Source organism: Alnus glutinosa, chromosome 11 (assembly GCF_958979055.1).
Source record: "Alnus glutinosa chromosome 11, dhAlnGlut1.1, whole genome shotgun sequence".
Lineage (NCBI taxonomy): Eukaryota > Viridiplantae > Streptophyta > Magnoliopsida > Fagales > Betulaceae > Alnus > Alnus glutinosa.
Genome location: NC_084896.1, coordinates 5,374,334 through 5,392,704, shown reverse-complemented (window position 1 = coordinate 5,392,704; position 18,371 = coordinate 5,374,334). Strand labels below are relative to the sequence as shown.

The window sequence follows — 18,371 nt, the reverse complement described above, 5'->3', positions numbered from 1 at the left end:
TTTGAGAACCGATCTAATCTCTTTGTTATTGAAAATGAAAGACACTAATTATATTGAGTTATCAGCCTAATTTGACAACACTTTTTTAAATGAGTTTTTTGCTTTTTAGTTAAAAAAAATTATTCTGATATATAAATGTGAAAATAATTTTGAATATTTTTCAATTGGAGTTGTTTGTTAAAAAAAGAAAGAGAAATGTTATTTCTCCCACTCCAATAATTATTATTTTTAAAAGAGTTTTTTTTTTTAGTGAAAAAAGAGTTGTTACATATTCATCTCTTACCCATCTTTTGTCCATCTCTTTTGCAAATGTATCATTGAATATGTGGGACTACATATTAGTCCCGTATATTCAATTGTGGATTTGCCAATTTTTTTATATGAAAATGAACAAAAGATGGAAACCAAAAATTTATTTTTTTTAAAACCAACCATTGAATATATAAGACCCACACGTAGGAAAACAGATTCAATGATTTATTTGAAAAAGATAAATGTTTGGCTTCAATCTTTTGTTCATCTTACAAGAAATATGTAAATCCACCACTAAATATGTGGGACCACATGTTGGTACAACGTAATAAATAGGGCTGAGCATGGGGCGGGGGGTGGGGATGCCCTTTTTTGGCACCGCCCCGCACCCCTGCGGGTTGTGAAAATCACACCCGCAAACCGCACAAAATGGAGAGAACTCGTGCAGTGCGGGGTGGGGATGATGTGGGGCAGGGGGTGCGGGGCGGTGCCAAAAGAAGGAAAAATAACATTTTTCTTTATTAAAAAGCTAAAAATCTTCTAAAAATTTTTTTAAAAAAAAAAAAAAAAAAAAAAGTATTTTCAAAGGAGGCTATATAAGCAAAGATTTCTCATTTAATAAGAGAGAGTTGGTCGAGGATTTTCCTTAATTAGTAAGGCCTATCTGGGTGAGCAAGGAACCAGGCAAGGCAGGCCTAGGGAAAGCAGATTTTGGCCTCTGCTTTGTTTTGTTTTTGCTTTATTAATCTGATTGCTTAGGCCAGGGTGCCCCCACCCTTGACCCTCCACCTCCTTTCGTAAAGGGTTTCAGTTTCCTGTTTAAGATGTTGCAGTCAATCACACTCTAAAAGCATTGCTTTGGGACCTTTTGAGTAGGATTTGGGTCACTGCCATATCATAAAAAACCATGGAATTTTTCTTTTACCCTTTTTCTCTCTTTCTCCCATTACAAGCGATTGATGTTCACCATTCCAAACAAAATACACATGTTGATGTGATTTTAATGGAACAATTGTAGTTCTTAAGGGATGTGATGGTTCAAGTTATTATAATGACGATAATCTCTATTTATGTGCTCGTTTGGCCCTGCAATTTCACCTAAACATCTCCTGTTCGAGAGTGCATTTAAAAACATTGAAGAAAAAAAAAATCACGTTTTCGCCCCGCAAGCAAAATAGTACGGCTTAAAAATGTCAAAATAAAAAAATTCACGTTTTTAAAACGTAGGTCAAACTGTATTAAAACTGTTAAACCAAACGGATGCTACATCTAATATTTATCTTCCGGCAAGAATTGGAGTTTTGATCTATTCCATCCCGTCATATCTGTTAGCTTTTTCTTTTACCCAATTAATAAAATTTATACAAGAAAAAAAAAATGATATTTGTTCAACTCTTATCCAATTTCAACAATTTTTTTTAAAAAAAAAATAATTAATAAATATATAAGACTGGCGTGTAGAGATGGATCGATTTAGATCCCACTTGAGCTGATGAGCATTATTTTTTTGTTTCCCTTACAGAAATATATTGGAGTTCTTTAATATAATATATACATATGAATCAGTATTATATGGTGGCACTCGTGGCTGAAGAATCATTTGTCCCCCCTCCTCCTTTCCCCAAATCAAATATCCTCAAATTTCTTTCTTATGTGAAATCTTTAGTTATTTAATTAATATTTTAATATATATATATATATATATATTATGTGTTTAACACTTTTGTTACTTAAATATTGAACTTTCCCATTTTAAACGCAATAGATCATATTATATTTGCTGGAATACTGTTTAGTCGGACGTATTCAAAACCTAAGAAAGTCATGTCTAATAATAATATTCCCACTAGGCCACTAAATCTAGTTTCTCTTTTCTTTTCTTTTTTTGTTATTATTTTTTTGGAAGAAATAAGCGTGAGTTAATTAAAAAGGATTCAATCTGATTTCTGATTCTTGGAGACCTGTTAAAACAAAATTTTGTTAAAGGGAAATAAATAATGTAAAAGAGGCCTTTAAAATGGTTGACTTGTACGTTGGAATTGTTTTTCATAGATTTCTTCAACCTTTTTGGGAAGAGAAGTAACCGTTGTGCAAGAGATAAGAAACATGAGATGGGTCTCACGTGAGACTCATGTGATAGAACCCACCATATGAGACCTACTCATATCTTTTGATTCTTGCACAACAATTACACAACTGTTGTGCAAGAATCATGTCCCTTTTGGTAAAGAAAAATGATAGATGTACAACACAGGTACAACAACTTTACAACACCCCCTCACATGGGAATGAACCCCATATACTGGGATTCACCCCATGTGAAGAAGTGTTATGAAGTTGTTGTACCTGTGTAGTGTAAAAATCAATCCTCTAATAATATTAACAGTCATCAGAAAAAAAAAGAAAAAAAAAAAAAAAATTTGAATGGGTTATATTGCTAAAGAAAGTCGTTTTCTGTATATATGGTAACAAGATTTGGGCCCAGGCCCTCTACAAGATTGGGCTGCTGCCACAATCTCATTGATTTCACAGGCCTGCCTACATGTCGGGCCTGGTCATCTTTGCATTTGAAATGTTAACAAATAGAGGATACCATCACGTCAGCATAGTAAGATAGTGGTGAAATATATAGCATTAAAGTAATCTTAAATGTAAGGCCATGTCCTCCTTATGTCCACCCAAAACTGATGTGCCTATTAAAATCATCATTGAATTTGTGATAAATCATATTGGATTTTGATTAAATGATATTTTAAAAGGCACATCAATTTTGAGGAGGGGAAGAGATAAAGGGGACGTTTAGCGCTACTCATAATACCATGACGAGTAATGTTAGAAACTACATTTTTATCCAACAAGTATCTTACTTTGTTGACGTGACAGTACCAATAAGGTCTTGAATTTTTTGCCTTTTCTAATAAGGGTTTATCCAATGGTTGATTATCATTGTCTTGTCAGCAAAGTATGATACTTGTGGGATAAAAATATGGTTTCTACCATTTCTCAAACATGAAATCTCTTCTTGTCAACAGTCTTATTATAAGAGTAAGAGTAATGTTATATATTACACCTCATCTCACCCGTATTCTACTGGATTGATGTGACTGTGCTAATATTTATAAAAATTGATGAAAACCCCCTCAAACTACTCATATTTATAATGGCTCTTGTAAATTTTAAAAAGTTGCAATATTTCCTTTCAAATTACGTAGATCTTTTACTTAATTAGTCCACACTATTAGGATTTTCTATTAATTCGAACGGCAAACACATCACGTGATGGCAAATGTTCATTATACTGCTTATGAAATGAGTAAGAATATAATTACATTTTTAGATTAAAAAATAAAAACTTCCCTGTAGGTGACTCATGGCCAGGCCATTAGTTTGTTTGTATTGGATGTTGTTTTTTTTCCTCTTGCATGGGTTTGTTTGGTTGTATTATTTGCCCATAAAATAAAATAAAAAAATAAATAAGCATGTTATTAATACCATAAGGGAAAAACAAGTTTAAAATTAATACATCTAACGGTGCATGTGATTTTGCATTATTTATATATACCGTTAAAACAAGTTTAAAGTCAACATTAACTTCATATATACCATTAGATGCACGAACTTTAAATCCAAATATTTCTATTCTGAAAAATAAATCAAGTTGTTGACCAACCTTAATATATATGTGAATTCCATGAAGATTCAACTACTTGGTAGCATTAAATACTTCTTCTTCTTTTCTTTTCTTTTTTTTTTTTTTTTTTTTTTTTTTTTTTTTTTTTTTTTTTTTGATGATGTGATATCAAAAAAATATAATGCATAACTATTTCTTGATGATTACTGAGAGTCTGAGATAGTCTAACTTTGTTGTAGCTTAAGTATTGGGACATAACTTGGCCCAAAGCCCAAACTGATTAAGGTCCCAAACCAAATTTTCTAATGACATCGGATCCAGGCCCATATAAATTGCAGTCATAAATGGGCGGTGTTGCTTGGTCCAACACTGAGAACCATTCTCTTAATTTTAAATAAAATGAATAATATTTATTTTATGATCATGATTTAAAGTTTAAACATTTAATAATGTATACGATTCTAATTATTTAAAAATTTAAATATTGCCCATAAAAATGCATTATTTCATGGTCCAAATTTTTTATATATATACTATTAAATATTGTAAAATCTAATACGAACCAGTTTATAATCATGATTTAATATTGTTATATTTAATAGTGTAGATGATGTCACATAATAATTATGTTGGCATGCCATCAAAAAATTTAATTAATGTAACATCATTAAACCCTAACCATGAAAATATCCTTGTCACCATACACGTGCGTTGAAATTCAATACCACTTTGAAAGTTCTCCTTATCTTAACATTTTTTATAAGATAATTTTCTCAATGAAAGCCTTTTTCTGTTTATTTTAAATGTAATAATGGAAAAGTTTGCCTTCTTCTTCTTCTTCATTTTTTTTTTTTTTTTTTTTTTTTTTTTTTTTTTTTGTGGTTTGGGTGGATGAGTTTTCTGTGTGTGTTGTCTGAACTTAACATATTATTTTGAGAAAAAATATTTTCAACAAAAGATAATTAATGAAAAAATAATTAACTTTTTATTATTTGATTGAAATCTCTAAAATCATCTAAGCTCTAAAAAAACCCACGTAATCACCGCCATCATCTCTTGCCCGCCACAAATTTTAAAACATGAAAAATGTTTACGTTACAACGATTTTTACTATGGATTCTTACAAACTTATGTAACAATATCTTAAATGGTGAAAAAATTAAACAACAAAATTTAGTTGAAAAATTTAATTATTTAGTCGTCAATACGATAAGTGACACGTGAAATTACCTCATCAGTTTACAATAAATTTATAATAAAAGCTATAGCACTTCTAATGGTACTCTTTAAAACATTTAGCCCACCGACACAACCGACGGGCTCAAATCACTATCATATATACCCACTAATCCACAACCACAACCACCATCTACATAGGATGTTCCAAACATGTCAACCACTCCATAGACACCCTCTTAAAGCAGACACCCATCACAAGTCAAAGCAAACACACACCATCACAATTGAGCAAATAGATCGTTCTTTTCAGTTTGTTTGGAAGCCGCTATATTCTAACTAATATTTTACTACTTATCTTACTATGCATGTGACAGTGCTAATTTTATTTTATTATTATTATTATTATTTAATATGATTGATTTAAGGGTAAATTGACAATGTCATATTAACATAATAGAACAACGGTAAAATATTAGTATAATATAGGAAAAATTATACTATTAGTCCTTGTGGTTAGCATAAATTATAAATCACTCCTTGTTATATCAAAATTAATTTAGAGATACTTGTGGTTGACTTAATTTACAAATCGCTCCCTAGAGTCAAATTCTGCTAAAAATTTTGACAGATTCTATTAGGCGCCACGTCAGCGTCAATAAAATGGAGACAAATGTCACTCTTAATAAAATAAATATAAATATATTAAAAAAAATGAAAAATGGAAATGGGTGGCTGTTGGCTGGGTAGATACCTTAGGTTCCTTTGGGGGTGGCTGCCCAATCGGCAACCACTCATTTCCTTTTCTCAATTTTGTTTTTTAAGTTTTATTTATTTATATTTTTTTTAATATATTGATATTTTCTATTAAGAGTAACACGTGTCGCTATCTTATTAATGATGAGACACAGTGCTTAACGGAATCTGTTAAATTTTTTTACGGAATTTAACTCCAAGAAACGATTTATAAATTAGGCTAACCACATGAGTTTTTTGATTAATTTTGATACGAGAGAATGATTTGTAATTCAGTGATGCAAATTTTTCTAAAATTTTAATTATTTTTTTAATTGTGAAAATATTGATCCCTTATAAGTTTATAACTCTCTTTTCTTTAACAACGTACCATAAACACTACCGACCGACACCAAAATCCATCCAAAATGTGAAAATATTAATTCACATTTTTTAATTCATTTGACTGACTGAAACATAAACAAAAAAATAAATTATAATAATAAAATTTTGATAAATAATTTTAACTCTACACATATAACTTTTATGAGGCGTTTGGATAAGGCAGTCATTTAAGATTTTCTGAAAATTTTAAATGATACCTCGTTTGCATGGTTGATCTTAGGTGGAGGGATTCGAGATTATTAAGGAAATTTGGATTCCCTTAAAGCGAGGCGAGACCGAGAAAATCCACATTTCTTTGTCCTAAAAAAACTATAAATATGACTATGTAATAAAGTTCTCATATATATATATATATGGATAAGATGATTTTTTTTTTTTAAAAAATAAAAAATAAAAAACTTTTTAATGCTACTATTTAGTTGTCCTTTTCTTTTATTGGATATTATTACAGTCATACAAGAAAAATAGACTGCGATAATTTTGTTGTGGTTTTATTTTATTCTATTTTAATTTTTTTAATAGACTATGTACATGGAATAGTTGATTGTGACTGTTCGTAAATTTTTTATACAAAAATGACGAACTATTTTATTCCATGCAAAAAGAAAATGAACAAGTTTTATTTAATTTAAGATTAAAAAATAATAATTCCATTAGTGTAGAAATGAGTAATGAAATATATCATCCCATCTTCAAAGTTTATATGGCATAGTCTCCTAACCAAAAAATTGATTTTCATATACCAAATGTTATGGTCCTTATGGAGACCACGCTACATAAGCTTTGGAGATGTGGGTGATGTATATCGTTACTCGTGTAGACCGTGTGTATATTGAAGAATAAAAAAAAAACCACGGTTGATACAGAGTTGTTCTTCCCTATCATTTTTTGTTTAATTTTTAAGAAGTTTTGAATTGGGCTTTTATTTTTTTACTTTTATTTCATGCACCTGAAAATAAGAATATTTTGAGAATAATAAATAATTCTTAGGGGATGCTTTAGAGAAAACCAAACATGAAAATCTAATTCGTACAAGATGTATAAAAGTAAATAAAACAAGAGAATCTCAAAAGATTTCTACTCATTCTCAGACATAGGTAGGAGCGGAGCCAGCATTTGAGATTTGGGGGTCAAATGAAAAACAAAAATTTTGAGGCGGAGGCCAAAAAAAAAAAAATTGGGATAATTTTTTTTTTTTTTTGTGGGGAAAACCTCGGGGCTTGGGCCCCCAAACCCCAAGCTAGCTCCGCCACTGGATGTAGGAATAGTCTCATTCTTGGAAATCCAGATTCCCAAGTATCACATTTTTGAAAATTTGAATGCCGGGAGAATAGTAGATTCCTCGAACCAAACGCTACTTCAATTCTTTTAAGAATTTGTAAAAAACATACCCAAAAAAACAAAAGAAATGTTATAAATTATATTTTTATGTCACAACTATTCCATAATACTAAAGTGGCAGTCTCAACCAATCATTGATTTTTTTTTTTTAATATAAATTGATTTAAGAATTGGTTAGGGCTACCATATCATCATTGTCGTTGGATAAAAATGTAATTTACAGCCTTGCTCATTAAAATAAAAAAAAAGACTAATTTTTATGATTTAAAAAATAAATGTACGTAATATGTAATATTTGTAGAGGATCTGAGGTGCATAGAAGTGCGTGGAAGGAAACTCTTCCTCCATAGTCCATACAAAAGCGAAAAGAGCCACGAGTCCACGACTGGGACAAGTAGAGGAAAAGGACCAAAGAACAGAGCGAGCGAGATGAGTAGTAGCAGCGAGAAGCTAAACTTGTCAAGCTCCGAATTGGACTTGGATCAACCCAACATCGAGGACTACCTCCCTTCGGGAACCTCCATCCAAGAGCCACTGGGCAAGCTCCGCCTGTAAACTCTCTCTCTCTCTCACTCTCTCACTCTCTATTGGGGGTCTGTTTGGTTGCTGAGAAATAGTAGAAAAGAAAAAGAATGTGGCTGTTGTGAGATTCCAAAGTCATTTTCTGGGCAACCAAACGGGGGTTTGATGAATTAATGCGTTAATCGAGAATGAAAATGATTTTGCAGGCGTGATTTGCTCGACATTTCTCCTGCCCTAACCGAGGCTGCTGGTGCCATTGTCGATGTAAAGCGTTTGTTTTTGTGTTTGTTTTTGTTGATAAAGATTTGTGCCATATGTTTAATGAAGATCTTTGGCAGAAATAAAATTTTGGATTTTTTATTTTGAATTATTGATTGTCTATGTTTATTGAAGATTTAAGAAATTTGGATTTTCTATTTTTGTTTTTGGGTTTTTTATTTCGATAATGACTGAGCAGGACTCGTTCACACGATGTTTCAAGTCGAATCCTCCGGAACCATGGAACTGGAATGTGTATTTGTTTCCGCTATGGTGTTTTGGGGTCGTAGTTCGATATTTCTTTCTATTCCCCGCGAGGTTAGCCTTACTACCACTCAAATATGGAGCTGATTTATTGTTGTTATGCATGATGCTTTAAGCTTTAACGAGATTTGGAAAATCTTTATTTTGAAATGGAATTGAATTTGTGCTCCGGAATGTATTTTAAAGCAATTGGGATTTTGTGAAATGGAGGGTTTTATGTTCTTAATGTTTGCCTTGTTAATGGGTTCGTGTGAATTTGCTTGTCTTGGTTGAATCTGCAGGGTTATAGTGTTGACAATGGGATGGATAATATTCCTATCGGCTTTTATTCCGGTGCATTGTCTGTTGAAAGGGCATGACAAGTTGAGGGAAAAGATTGAGGTGTGAAACGTGACATGTTTTAGATTTTCACATAGTTATTGCTCAGCTTTGTGATTCATGCCATACTCTTTGGATTTGTCTTTTTTGATAAATTGCTCTTTTGTTTGCTTCTGTTTGTCTCTCTGTATGTATGTATTGGAAATGGCAACTTTAAACTGTCTGGTTTGGATAAATTTTGAATGCTTTTAAGTGAACTTGTCAGAGTGATTTACATAATTTAAGTATTAGGTTAATATGAAGTTCTCTCTTGCATGTTCATCAATTGTTTTCTTCTAAGAATTAATCTACCAATTCGACGTTTTAGTTTTCTTAAACATACTCTTATTGCTGTGCAGTAGAACCCTTTGGTATAAGAAAAGATACTTGTATCTAAAGATTGTTTAGGACTAGATAAAACACCTGCAGCAACCTTCTAATAGGGCACGGATGATATTAAGTTGTAGGAGAATATGATAGAATCCATGGTTATGTGAAATCTTTGGAAGGGACTCTTGATGCTCTATATTGTCATAGGAAAGAATCCATTCGTCATACATGATAGAATCCATGTTCCTATGAAGACTATGGAAGAGTCCCAACCATGCTCTATATCATCAGATGAAAGAAGCCATTTGTCCAACGTGCTAGGTTTCATGGTCATGTGAAAATCTGTGGAAGGATCCTTGATCTTCTATGTTGTCATAGGAAAGAAACCATTTGTCACAAACTCACTTCATTATCAAAAGGAAAGAAAGGAAATCTTTTGTTGTACATTTATCAATAATCTGCCTGATGGGCTTAATCTTGTGTTTGCCTCCTGCAAAGAAGACTCTTGGCAAGAACATTTACGATATGCTTATTCTATCAAAGGCAGCTAAGCGTGATGATTCTCACTCTTGCATGGCCCTGCCCCTTCTTTTGGGAGGGTTGGTTTTCTTTTCTCTTATTTTAATATTCTTCTTTGATTTTGATTTTTATAGCTTATTTGATGAAAAATCATCATCTTTAGTGAATTAAAGGGAGCAGGTGCTGCAACATATATTCGCTTTTTTATTATGAGATAGATTGAATAAATGGCCCTAATGTCTCAATGCCCCTCTTCTTGCCCTTTCCTTTCTCTACTAATATCTTCTTAAAATTCTGGTTATGCATTGGATTTAGCATATTCCATTTTGTTTATTTTATTTACAGAGGTCATTGGTGGAGTTAATTTGCAGCTTCTTTGTTGCGTCGTGGACTGGGGTTGTAAAATACCATGGGCCACGGCCTAGCATGCGACCTAAGCAGGTATTTCTGACTAAATATTTTTTGTTTTTGGATGTCATCTGAAGTTTTGTTAGCAGCGTATTTAAGTAATTTCTTGCTACTAAATGGCTTTTTGCTTCTGTTCATGGGTTGAACAGGTTTTTGTGGCCAATCATACTTCCATGATTGATTTCATCATCTTAGAACAGATGACTGCATTTGCTGTTATTATGCAGAAGCATCCTGGATGGGTTGGTAAGTGTTTAAATGCCAATATTCACACTTGATATACATTCATACAGTTAATATGGTATAACATACTCATTAATGATTTCTGGTTACTGTGTTTGTTTGTTTCTCTCAAAGTATTACCAAATATCCTTGAATGATATTTATCCATAAATTTCCATCAGGACTTTGTGCATGTCTTTAGCAGACCTGGTGGTGATACATATCATGTGGACGAAGTGCCCATGTATTGTGACAGTGACTAAAATACTCCAACTGGTCGGAACTTGGAATTTGATGCTGGTCAATAATTTGGGCCTTGATTGAAATTTTATTTTGTTTGTTTGTTTATTTGTTTTTTTTTTTTTTTTTTTTTTTTTTTTTTTTAATTTTTTTGGTTTGCAAATACGTAGTTATTCTGTCATTAGGGTAATCTTTTTGAAAAATCTTTTGCTTTCTCAACTTGCCCTGTGTGTTATTGAGTTTCATGATCTGATTGCAATGTGTAGATGGAGAAGGAAAACTATTGCACTTAGTGTTTAAAATGTCTTCTCACACATGAATAGCACCTTTTCACTGAGTCAATGACAGAAATATCCAATTTCTTTGGATAAATATTTGTGTTCTCCATTAAAAAAGATATGTATCGTGTACTTATCAAAAAAGAAGAAGGTATGTATCGTGAATAACTTGGGATGGATTAAGTGGTGTATTGGTCTATGTAGGAAAGGTGCGGATGGTCCACACTCTTACTTTTGAGTTGCAGTCCATCCAGTTTTGGAAGAGGAAATAGTTCACTGAGTTTATACAAGTTAAAATGAGTAAATTTTGGCTTTTATATGATATTGAGTATATTTGATATATTATATGTTTTTTTTTGCCCCCAAATATTTAGAGAACAATTTACACTACGACATAGCATATATATTAAATAGAACCTGTGATTTATTCTTCAGAAAATGGAAAGTAAGGATTTTGCTTAATTTTTCTTTCTCTGTAGGACTCTTGCAGAGCACCATATTAGAGAGTGTAGGATGTATCTGGTTCAATCGTTCAGAGGCAAAGGATCGCGAAATTGTAGCAAGGAAGTAAGTTTATATGAAAAATGTAGAAAATCATCATATCAGAACATCTACTAGGTTGTGATTACATGAACTTGTATACTTCAGGTTGAGGGAACACATTCAGGCGCCTGACAATAATCCTCTTCTCATATTTCCAGAGGGAACTTGTGTGAATAATCACTATACGGTTATGTTCAAGAAGGTACATATATATGATTTTGTATTGTAGAAATGCAAGAGAAGTTTTGCATCTCTTGTTGATAAAGTAGGGAACTTCGTCTGTAACTCTCTCTCTCATGGGAAAACAATTTTCTTTTCTTTGAGTTCTCAATACTTGTAATTTCTCCAACTCATATATTTAATTTTTAATGATGTGTAGGGTGCATTCGAACTCGGCTGCACTGTTTGCCCAATTGCAATTAAGTATAACAAAATATTCGTTGATGCTTTTTGGAACAGCCGGAAGTAAGGACCTTCTTAGAGTCCGTTTAAATTTGCGTATATAATATTATCAATAGGCTGAAAGCATACCCTCCATTTTAGACGGTGGCAAAAAACATAGATTCTATCTGGGGGCAAGGTTTTGCCAAAGATCAAACTATTTAATAGTCATGTTTCTGTTTTATGTTAGAACGACCATATGGGAGATAAATTCCTTGTTTGAGCTAGGATCTAGGAGGATTGCATTTGGGTTCACCTTTGTCCCGTCTTAGATTATTAACACCGGTAACTATGCTGCTAATGAAACGGGAGGGTAATTCTTAGATTATGTGCTTTCTTTGCAGGCAATCCTTCACAACACATCTGCTGCAGCTCATGACATCCTGGGCTGTTGTTTGTGATGTTTGGTACTTGGAGCCTCAAAGTCTAAAACCTGGAGAGACACCCATCGAGTTTGCAGAGAGGTAAATAATCTTCTCCTCAGCTGCAGTGAGTTATGATGGCATGCTTTTTTGGAAAGTCATAAGTGTGTGTTTCTCTGGGATTAGAAGAACCATATCTTGTTTATTGATAGCTTCAGTTACATGTAAACGCTCTCGTGCAGGGTTAGGGACATAATATCTGTTAGAGCAGGTCTCAGAAAGGTACCTTGGGATGGATATCTAAAGTACTCTCGTCCTAGCCCAAAACATAGAGAACTGAAGTAAGTGGAATCTCTTTCTCTTGCATAAGTAAATAGAAATGGAAAGATATATCTACCCAATGAACATATGGCTATTGTTGACCCAAGCGGATAATTAGGACTGAACTTGTCATAGTGTTTGCGTGGAAAGCTTGCAGGTCTGGCTTACCTTGAGCTTTCTTTTTGATGTTCTCCACAAACTATTGCTATAGGATGGTGTCTCAATATTATATATTATTTTGTACGTAACACTAATTAACCTTGATCCCCCCCTTTCCCCTGTATTGCTCATAAAAATAATAATAATAAAAAAAAATTATACTGGCTTCTTGCCGAATGAAAAATGATAAACTAAGATATATATTGCAGGGGAATTTTAGTGGTTAGAAAAAGTTCATAAACTAAGAGATGTTTCATATACACTTCTATATAAACAAATTATCTTATTGAATTGCATTGCAACTGTCATTTGTTGGTCATAAATTGCAGTTCTCCCAGTTAGTTTAATTCATCCTTAATTTTACGTGTGTTACTGTTATATCCTCAACGAATTTTCCATTGACTGTTTGTGTTGTTAATATTGTTCCGCATTTGATTAGAATTTATATGAGTGCATAGCTCATACGAAATTTTTTTGATTGCGCAATATTAATTCTTACACAAATTAGTTTATTTACGTTTGTTGCATTGCTGAACCATTCTGACCCTAAGAAAATGAGAGAAAATTACATTTTCAAGCTTATTTTTGTAACATTTGCAGGCAACAAAGCTTTGCTGAGTCAATGCTGCGACGTTTGGAGGAGAAGTGATATGTACATATTATGTTTAATTCTTTACTTGTACCGCTTTTGAGATCCAGAGTGGCTGATCTATAGTTGATTTCCCATAAGCTAGTCGTCCCCCAACATGTAAGGGCCTTTAGGGTTTAGACTGATGATTAAGCAAAATAATATGTAGTTTCTCAACTTTGCTTATGATGTCGTAGTTGAGCTCTGGTAACAAGTTTTCACAATCCGATTCTACTTGGCCTGGGGAAAGAGAAATAGGGGTGTGCGTTCTGACTGTCAACCTGCAGGTGATGCAGTTCCGACCCACGCGGATCAGACGGCAGGTGTAGGCAGGCGGCAGAGTCCCATTTTAGTTCCGACAAAAGTCCCGACTTGTGCCTGGCTTTATTATTTTAAAATATAATTCATAAAATGACTTAGATTACTAGATTGATGTTTAGTGATTTTTTTATACTCCGTTTGTTTCGACATAAAATGGTTTACGTCGTAAAATATTTTCGACGAAATCAATTTCAGAAAAAATTATTTTCTTGAAAATATTTTTCGGCGTTTGATTTGCACGAAAAAATTATGAAAAGGGAAAATGCAGCTGTCACCGGAATCTCACAACGGCGACCGGCAAGCATGTTTGCCCGATCCTGCTAAAATGGTTGGATTTCGGCAGGACTTGTCCGGCTCCTATCAGATCCGGCCGTATCAGTGGCCGGATTCGGTCAGATCAGGGCGGATCCCAGCCATTTTGGCCAGATTCGGCCGGATTAGTGGTCGAGTCCGGTCATATTCGGCCCGATCCGGTCACTTAAGACCGGATTTCAGCCGGTTTCTGACCATGGCCGGATTCCGGCCAGATTCTGTCGGAATCTGGTCCCCAGGCATCTGGCGACGGTGGCCGGATATCGCCGGATTCTAGCGCCTGGATGATGCTGGATTCCAGTGTAACCTGGTTTCAGACGACTGACTATTGCCGGATTGGGGCAGTCAGATATCAAACGTGCTGCAATGATAGAATATAATTTCGGAAAATGATTTAAAATCATAAATCGTTTTCCAAAATTTAAATAAGCTTTTACGGTCAAACTGAAAATGGTTTTCGTTGACCATTATTTTTGCCTCTACCAAACACCGTAAAATACTGAAATCATTTTGCGCCGAAACAAACGGAAGATTAAAAAAAAAAAAAAATGGCATCCTTAATAGGGCCGTTATAAATTATCCTGCCGCAAACTCTAAATCATTTCCTCTCCTCGGCGCTGTTCAAGACTCTATCTCTCTGTCTCCCCACATCGCTATTCTTCTCTATGCGATTCAGTGAGTGGAGGCCAAAGTCAGACGAGGATCGTGAAGGCGAGATGTCTGTCTGTAACAAATCCAAAGAGGATCAAATCTCTTTCTACGCTTCCACCATGTGTGAACAAAAAATAGGAAATAATTTGTGTGAATGTTCCTCACCTCCAACATTCAGGTTTTGATGTATTATATATATATATATATAATCATGCATGAGAGGTTACAAACTTACAAATATGAGTTTATATAGGATACAAAAATTGATCATTTACAGTCATTCAAGTTCATATCCACGTTTGATATATTTATCAACTCCTTATCCACTTGTAGATTTGCGGCTATCTACGCAGCCAGCCTCGTCCCACATCGGAAAAAGTATTTAGATTAAAGGAAGATCCTTGTCTAATTAGCAGGCCAAAATGAATTGAATGCTTAAAACAAGGGAGAATCCGTTTCACTTCAGCCTAATGAGTATTTTGGAAGGATTCACCGCGAAGTATCAGGCCTAGCCAAAGATAAATACTTTAGAACCCCAATAGGACGGTAAACGAGCTGAACTCGGGTGAGTAGTGTCTGTCCAAGTTCGACTCATTTAAAATTTTCATGAGCTCATGACGGAGCTCAGCTTGCCAAGGAGAATTCCTTGTGTGAGCTCACTTGCAAGGCTAACCGAGTACTCGAAACTTGGCTCGCCCAACTCAACTAATGAAGAATTTATAGAAATTTTTATTTTTATTTTTAAAAAAATATCTATAACTTAAACAGTTCATCATCTCAACAATCAAATGAGACAAATTGAATTAAATAACATTAGTAAAAAGTTTTATCTACCCAATCATCAAATTGAGGGCAACTTTGTATTTAAAGCTCAAAGGTTCTTTTGTTAGCATGCGTTATGGCACACTTGGCGTGGTTCAAAATGAGAGGCTTGCATCCCTTTATATAGATTACTTGAGTAAGAGATTCTCCTTACTCTTTCCAATGGGACAACCGGAGTCTTGATTCAATAAGAGGTTTGAATCCATTTTATAGATTATTTAGGTGATGAATTCTCCTTACTTTTTTCATATGGGACAATCGGACAAGCCAACTATTCTTGTGAGAGGTGTGCATTTGTTTTTATTTTATTAGTGTGAGACACTTGTGAGCAAGCAAATACAAGGAAAATTTAAAAGAGTTTACTCTTAATAGTAGCAAAAAAAAAGTTTAATATACATGGTTAATATATGAAATTGACTTTGATAAAAAGAAGAAGAAGAAGAGCTGTTTATTATATATAAATGGTTAATTATCCAACGGTTTTTTATTTTTTATTTTTTTATATTAACCAATTAACTTTATATGTATAACTAAACCGATTAACTAGTTAGTTAACTAAGTTTAATACACACAATACGCTTGTCAATTATAAATAATTATACACTACATGACTACATTCTTAATATTTTAACCATAAGATATTTAGTATTTATGCTACATACTATATATATAAGCATAGATACTATTTATAATATATAGACTATTTAATAAGTTATATACATACGAGTCGAGATTTATACATACATACATACATACATTCGAGTTGAGATTTATACGATATTGTTCACAAATATTATTCGAGCTGAGTCGGATTTTATACAAGTATCTATTGTTTAATAATCAAGCATATTTTTGTGTTTACAATACTTGAGTTGCGCACGAACCAAACTAATCTCGAGCGAGCTTACAAATAGTTTTGTTCGTTTGCACCCATACCCGATAGTACTTCGATAAAGATCGAGTGTCACATTCCCATGGACCACCAGAAAAATAATGAGATGGCATAGGTTGAAGACATAGGTGAATCAATGGGCTTTGCATGGAGCATATGAGCCCGTTTAAGCAAGTTGATGATGATACATACCGTCTTTGTGAGAGCAAGAGATCCACCCTTGAGTGTTCTATGGGCTATGGGCTTGGGGATGGAGGGATATGCAACCGTCAACCCAAAATTCAAGAAATCCCAAAAGGATGCAGGCCGGTGAATCGTTAGGTGCTGAAATTGGGTCGATCGACATGCTCACACAACCTATTCAGCTTGTCAACTAAGGCCCAAAACCGGCCTTCTTGACCCGGTCCTATCATACCGACCCGTAGCGGAAGATCCACCCTATTATCTCAATAAAATACACTCCAAGCCAAACATCTATGCTCAAGCCACCATGCAAAATATACTCCTAATTTCAAGGATATTGGATGCTTAATTTAAGCCCAGGCCATCGAGAAGAGTACTTAATTCTAAGATAAGGATGAAAATTGACATGCCGTCTATGGAGGGTAAAAAGGAGCTTTTGGCCTTACACTCAAAACTCGTACTTATATATTTTTCCCATAAACGTATATTACTGACTTAAGCATCGGAGCTATCTCTCGCCTACACACTCTGTTGCTTAATTTTATTTTTACAGGTGTAAATTGGTATGTTTTTTGGTATTAGAAAAATACTGACTTAAACATCGAGTTATCTCCTGCCTGGCAAGCCTTATTACCCTTGAATTGGTACGGCCTTTGGTATTAGAAAACTATTTTAACATATTCGAAAAAGAAGTTAGTGCACATAGATCGAGCCCGGCCACACTCTTAGCCTACAATAGACATTGGGAAGAAGCTAGATCCAAGGTGGATCAAATTATAATAGAAAAAGATCGAACGTGCGACTCCACTAGTTATATATGAACAATTTGGAAAAAGGGGGCCAAGCTAGCCATGATTGAGACCTGGACACAAAGGAATTCAATGCTAAATGGAGCTGATTGTCAAAGGAAATGGCTCCTTTAATAGGTTGGTTGTTACTGGTGAAGGCTCTTTTAATTGGAGTTCGATCAGTAAAGCATATACAATCATGGTGAACTGGTGATCATGTTCAACACGGAAATTAACTTCAATGGGTAGAAGACGCAAAATGGTTGTCCTTTTCTTCCATACGTGGAGCGGTGGAGGCCGGGTTTCTCCTCGTGCATGGCTTAGGCCATGTACGTGTCGCCCGGCCCGGTTGTTGGTCAGAACCTTGTTTTGGAGTGGTGTTCGGTTGGTGTCCTTTAATAGGGCAGGTCCTTATTGGTCTAATAGAATTACTCGTGATCCTCTACAAGTAACTATAACGAGTAATTTTATTAGTATATTCAATATTCATCAAGTGTCCATTAAAAAATGAGGTGACTTTTAAAATCACAATTTGATCAATTACAAGCCCAATGGTAATTTTAAAAGTTACCTCATTTTTTTTTTTATAGACATTTGATAGACACTTAGTGTACTAATAAAATTACTTGACTACAACAAACTAGCCCTTCCTTGCCTCTTAATTCGAGGGTGGGCCGAGTCATCGCTCCTATGTGGTTGATGTTTTCAAACCCAGGGTTTTTGGTCTCAATGGGCTTCCTTTGCTAATTGGGGCCCAATCCGTGTGATTATTGGTATATGAAAAAAAAAAAAAAAAACCCTTTGACTTAGAAACTAATGATGACTTTTATAATTGGGCACATTAAGAATGATCTTCCAACAAGGTAAGTAATCACAAACAACAACATGTAACTCCACAGGAAGAATATTTTAGTGTGAGCCTTCAATCGTTCACACTTCACATGCTTGTTTTCTTGGTCAATTTTGGCAGCAAATGAATGCAGCGATCAGTGATGTCTCTCTCAGTGGGT

At 34.1% G+C, this 18,371-nt stretch overlaps 1 protein-coding gene across 1 annotated transcript; it reads left to right on the top strand.

Moving 5' to 3' along the window:
* Positions 1-7,862: 7,862 nt before the first annotated feature.
* Positions 7,863-13,572, top strand: LOC133882853 (glycerol-3-phosphate acyltransferase 9). The gene is made up of 12 exons (XM_062322071.1): positions 7,863-8,091; positions 8,269-8,326; positions 8,520-8,638; positions 8,866-8,965; positions 10,136-10,231; positions 10,348-10,444; positions 11,418-11,505; positions 11,587-11,683; positions 11,861-11,946; positions 12,267-12,386; positions 12,527-12,625; positions 13,365-13,572. Exons 1-12 carry the CDS (start codon positions 7,970-7,972, stop codon positions 13,411-13,413), a joined length of 1,131 nt encoding a protein of 376 aa, XP_062178055.1. The 5' UTR covers positions 7,863-7,969; the 3' UTR covers positions 13,414-13,572.
* The last annotated feature ends 4,799 nt before the right edge of the window (positions 13,573-18,371 follow it).

Coding starts and splice junctions, on each gene's coding strand:
- LOC133882853 (XM_062322071.1), top strand. CDS start 7,970: ATGAGTAGTAGCAGCGAGAAGCTAAACTTGTCAAGCTCCGAATTGGAC. Junction 10,232..10,347: donor CTAGCATGCGACCTAAGCAG/GTATTTCTGACT, acceptor TGGGTTGAACAG/GTTTTTGTGGCCAATCATAC. Junction 12,626..13,364: donor CCAAAACATAGAGAACTGAA/GTAAGTGGAATC, acceptor TAACATTTGCAG/GCAACAAAGCTTTGCTGAGT.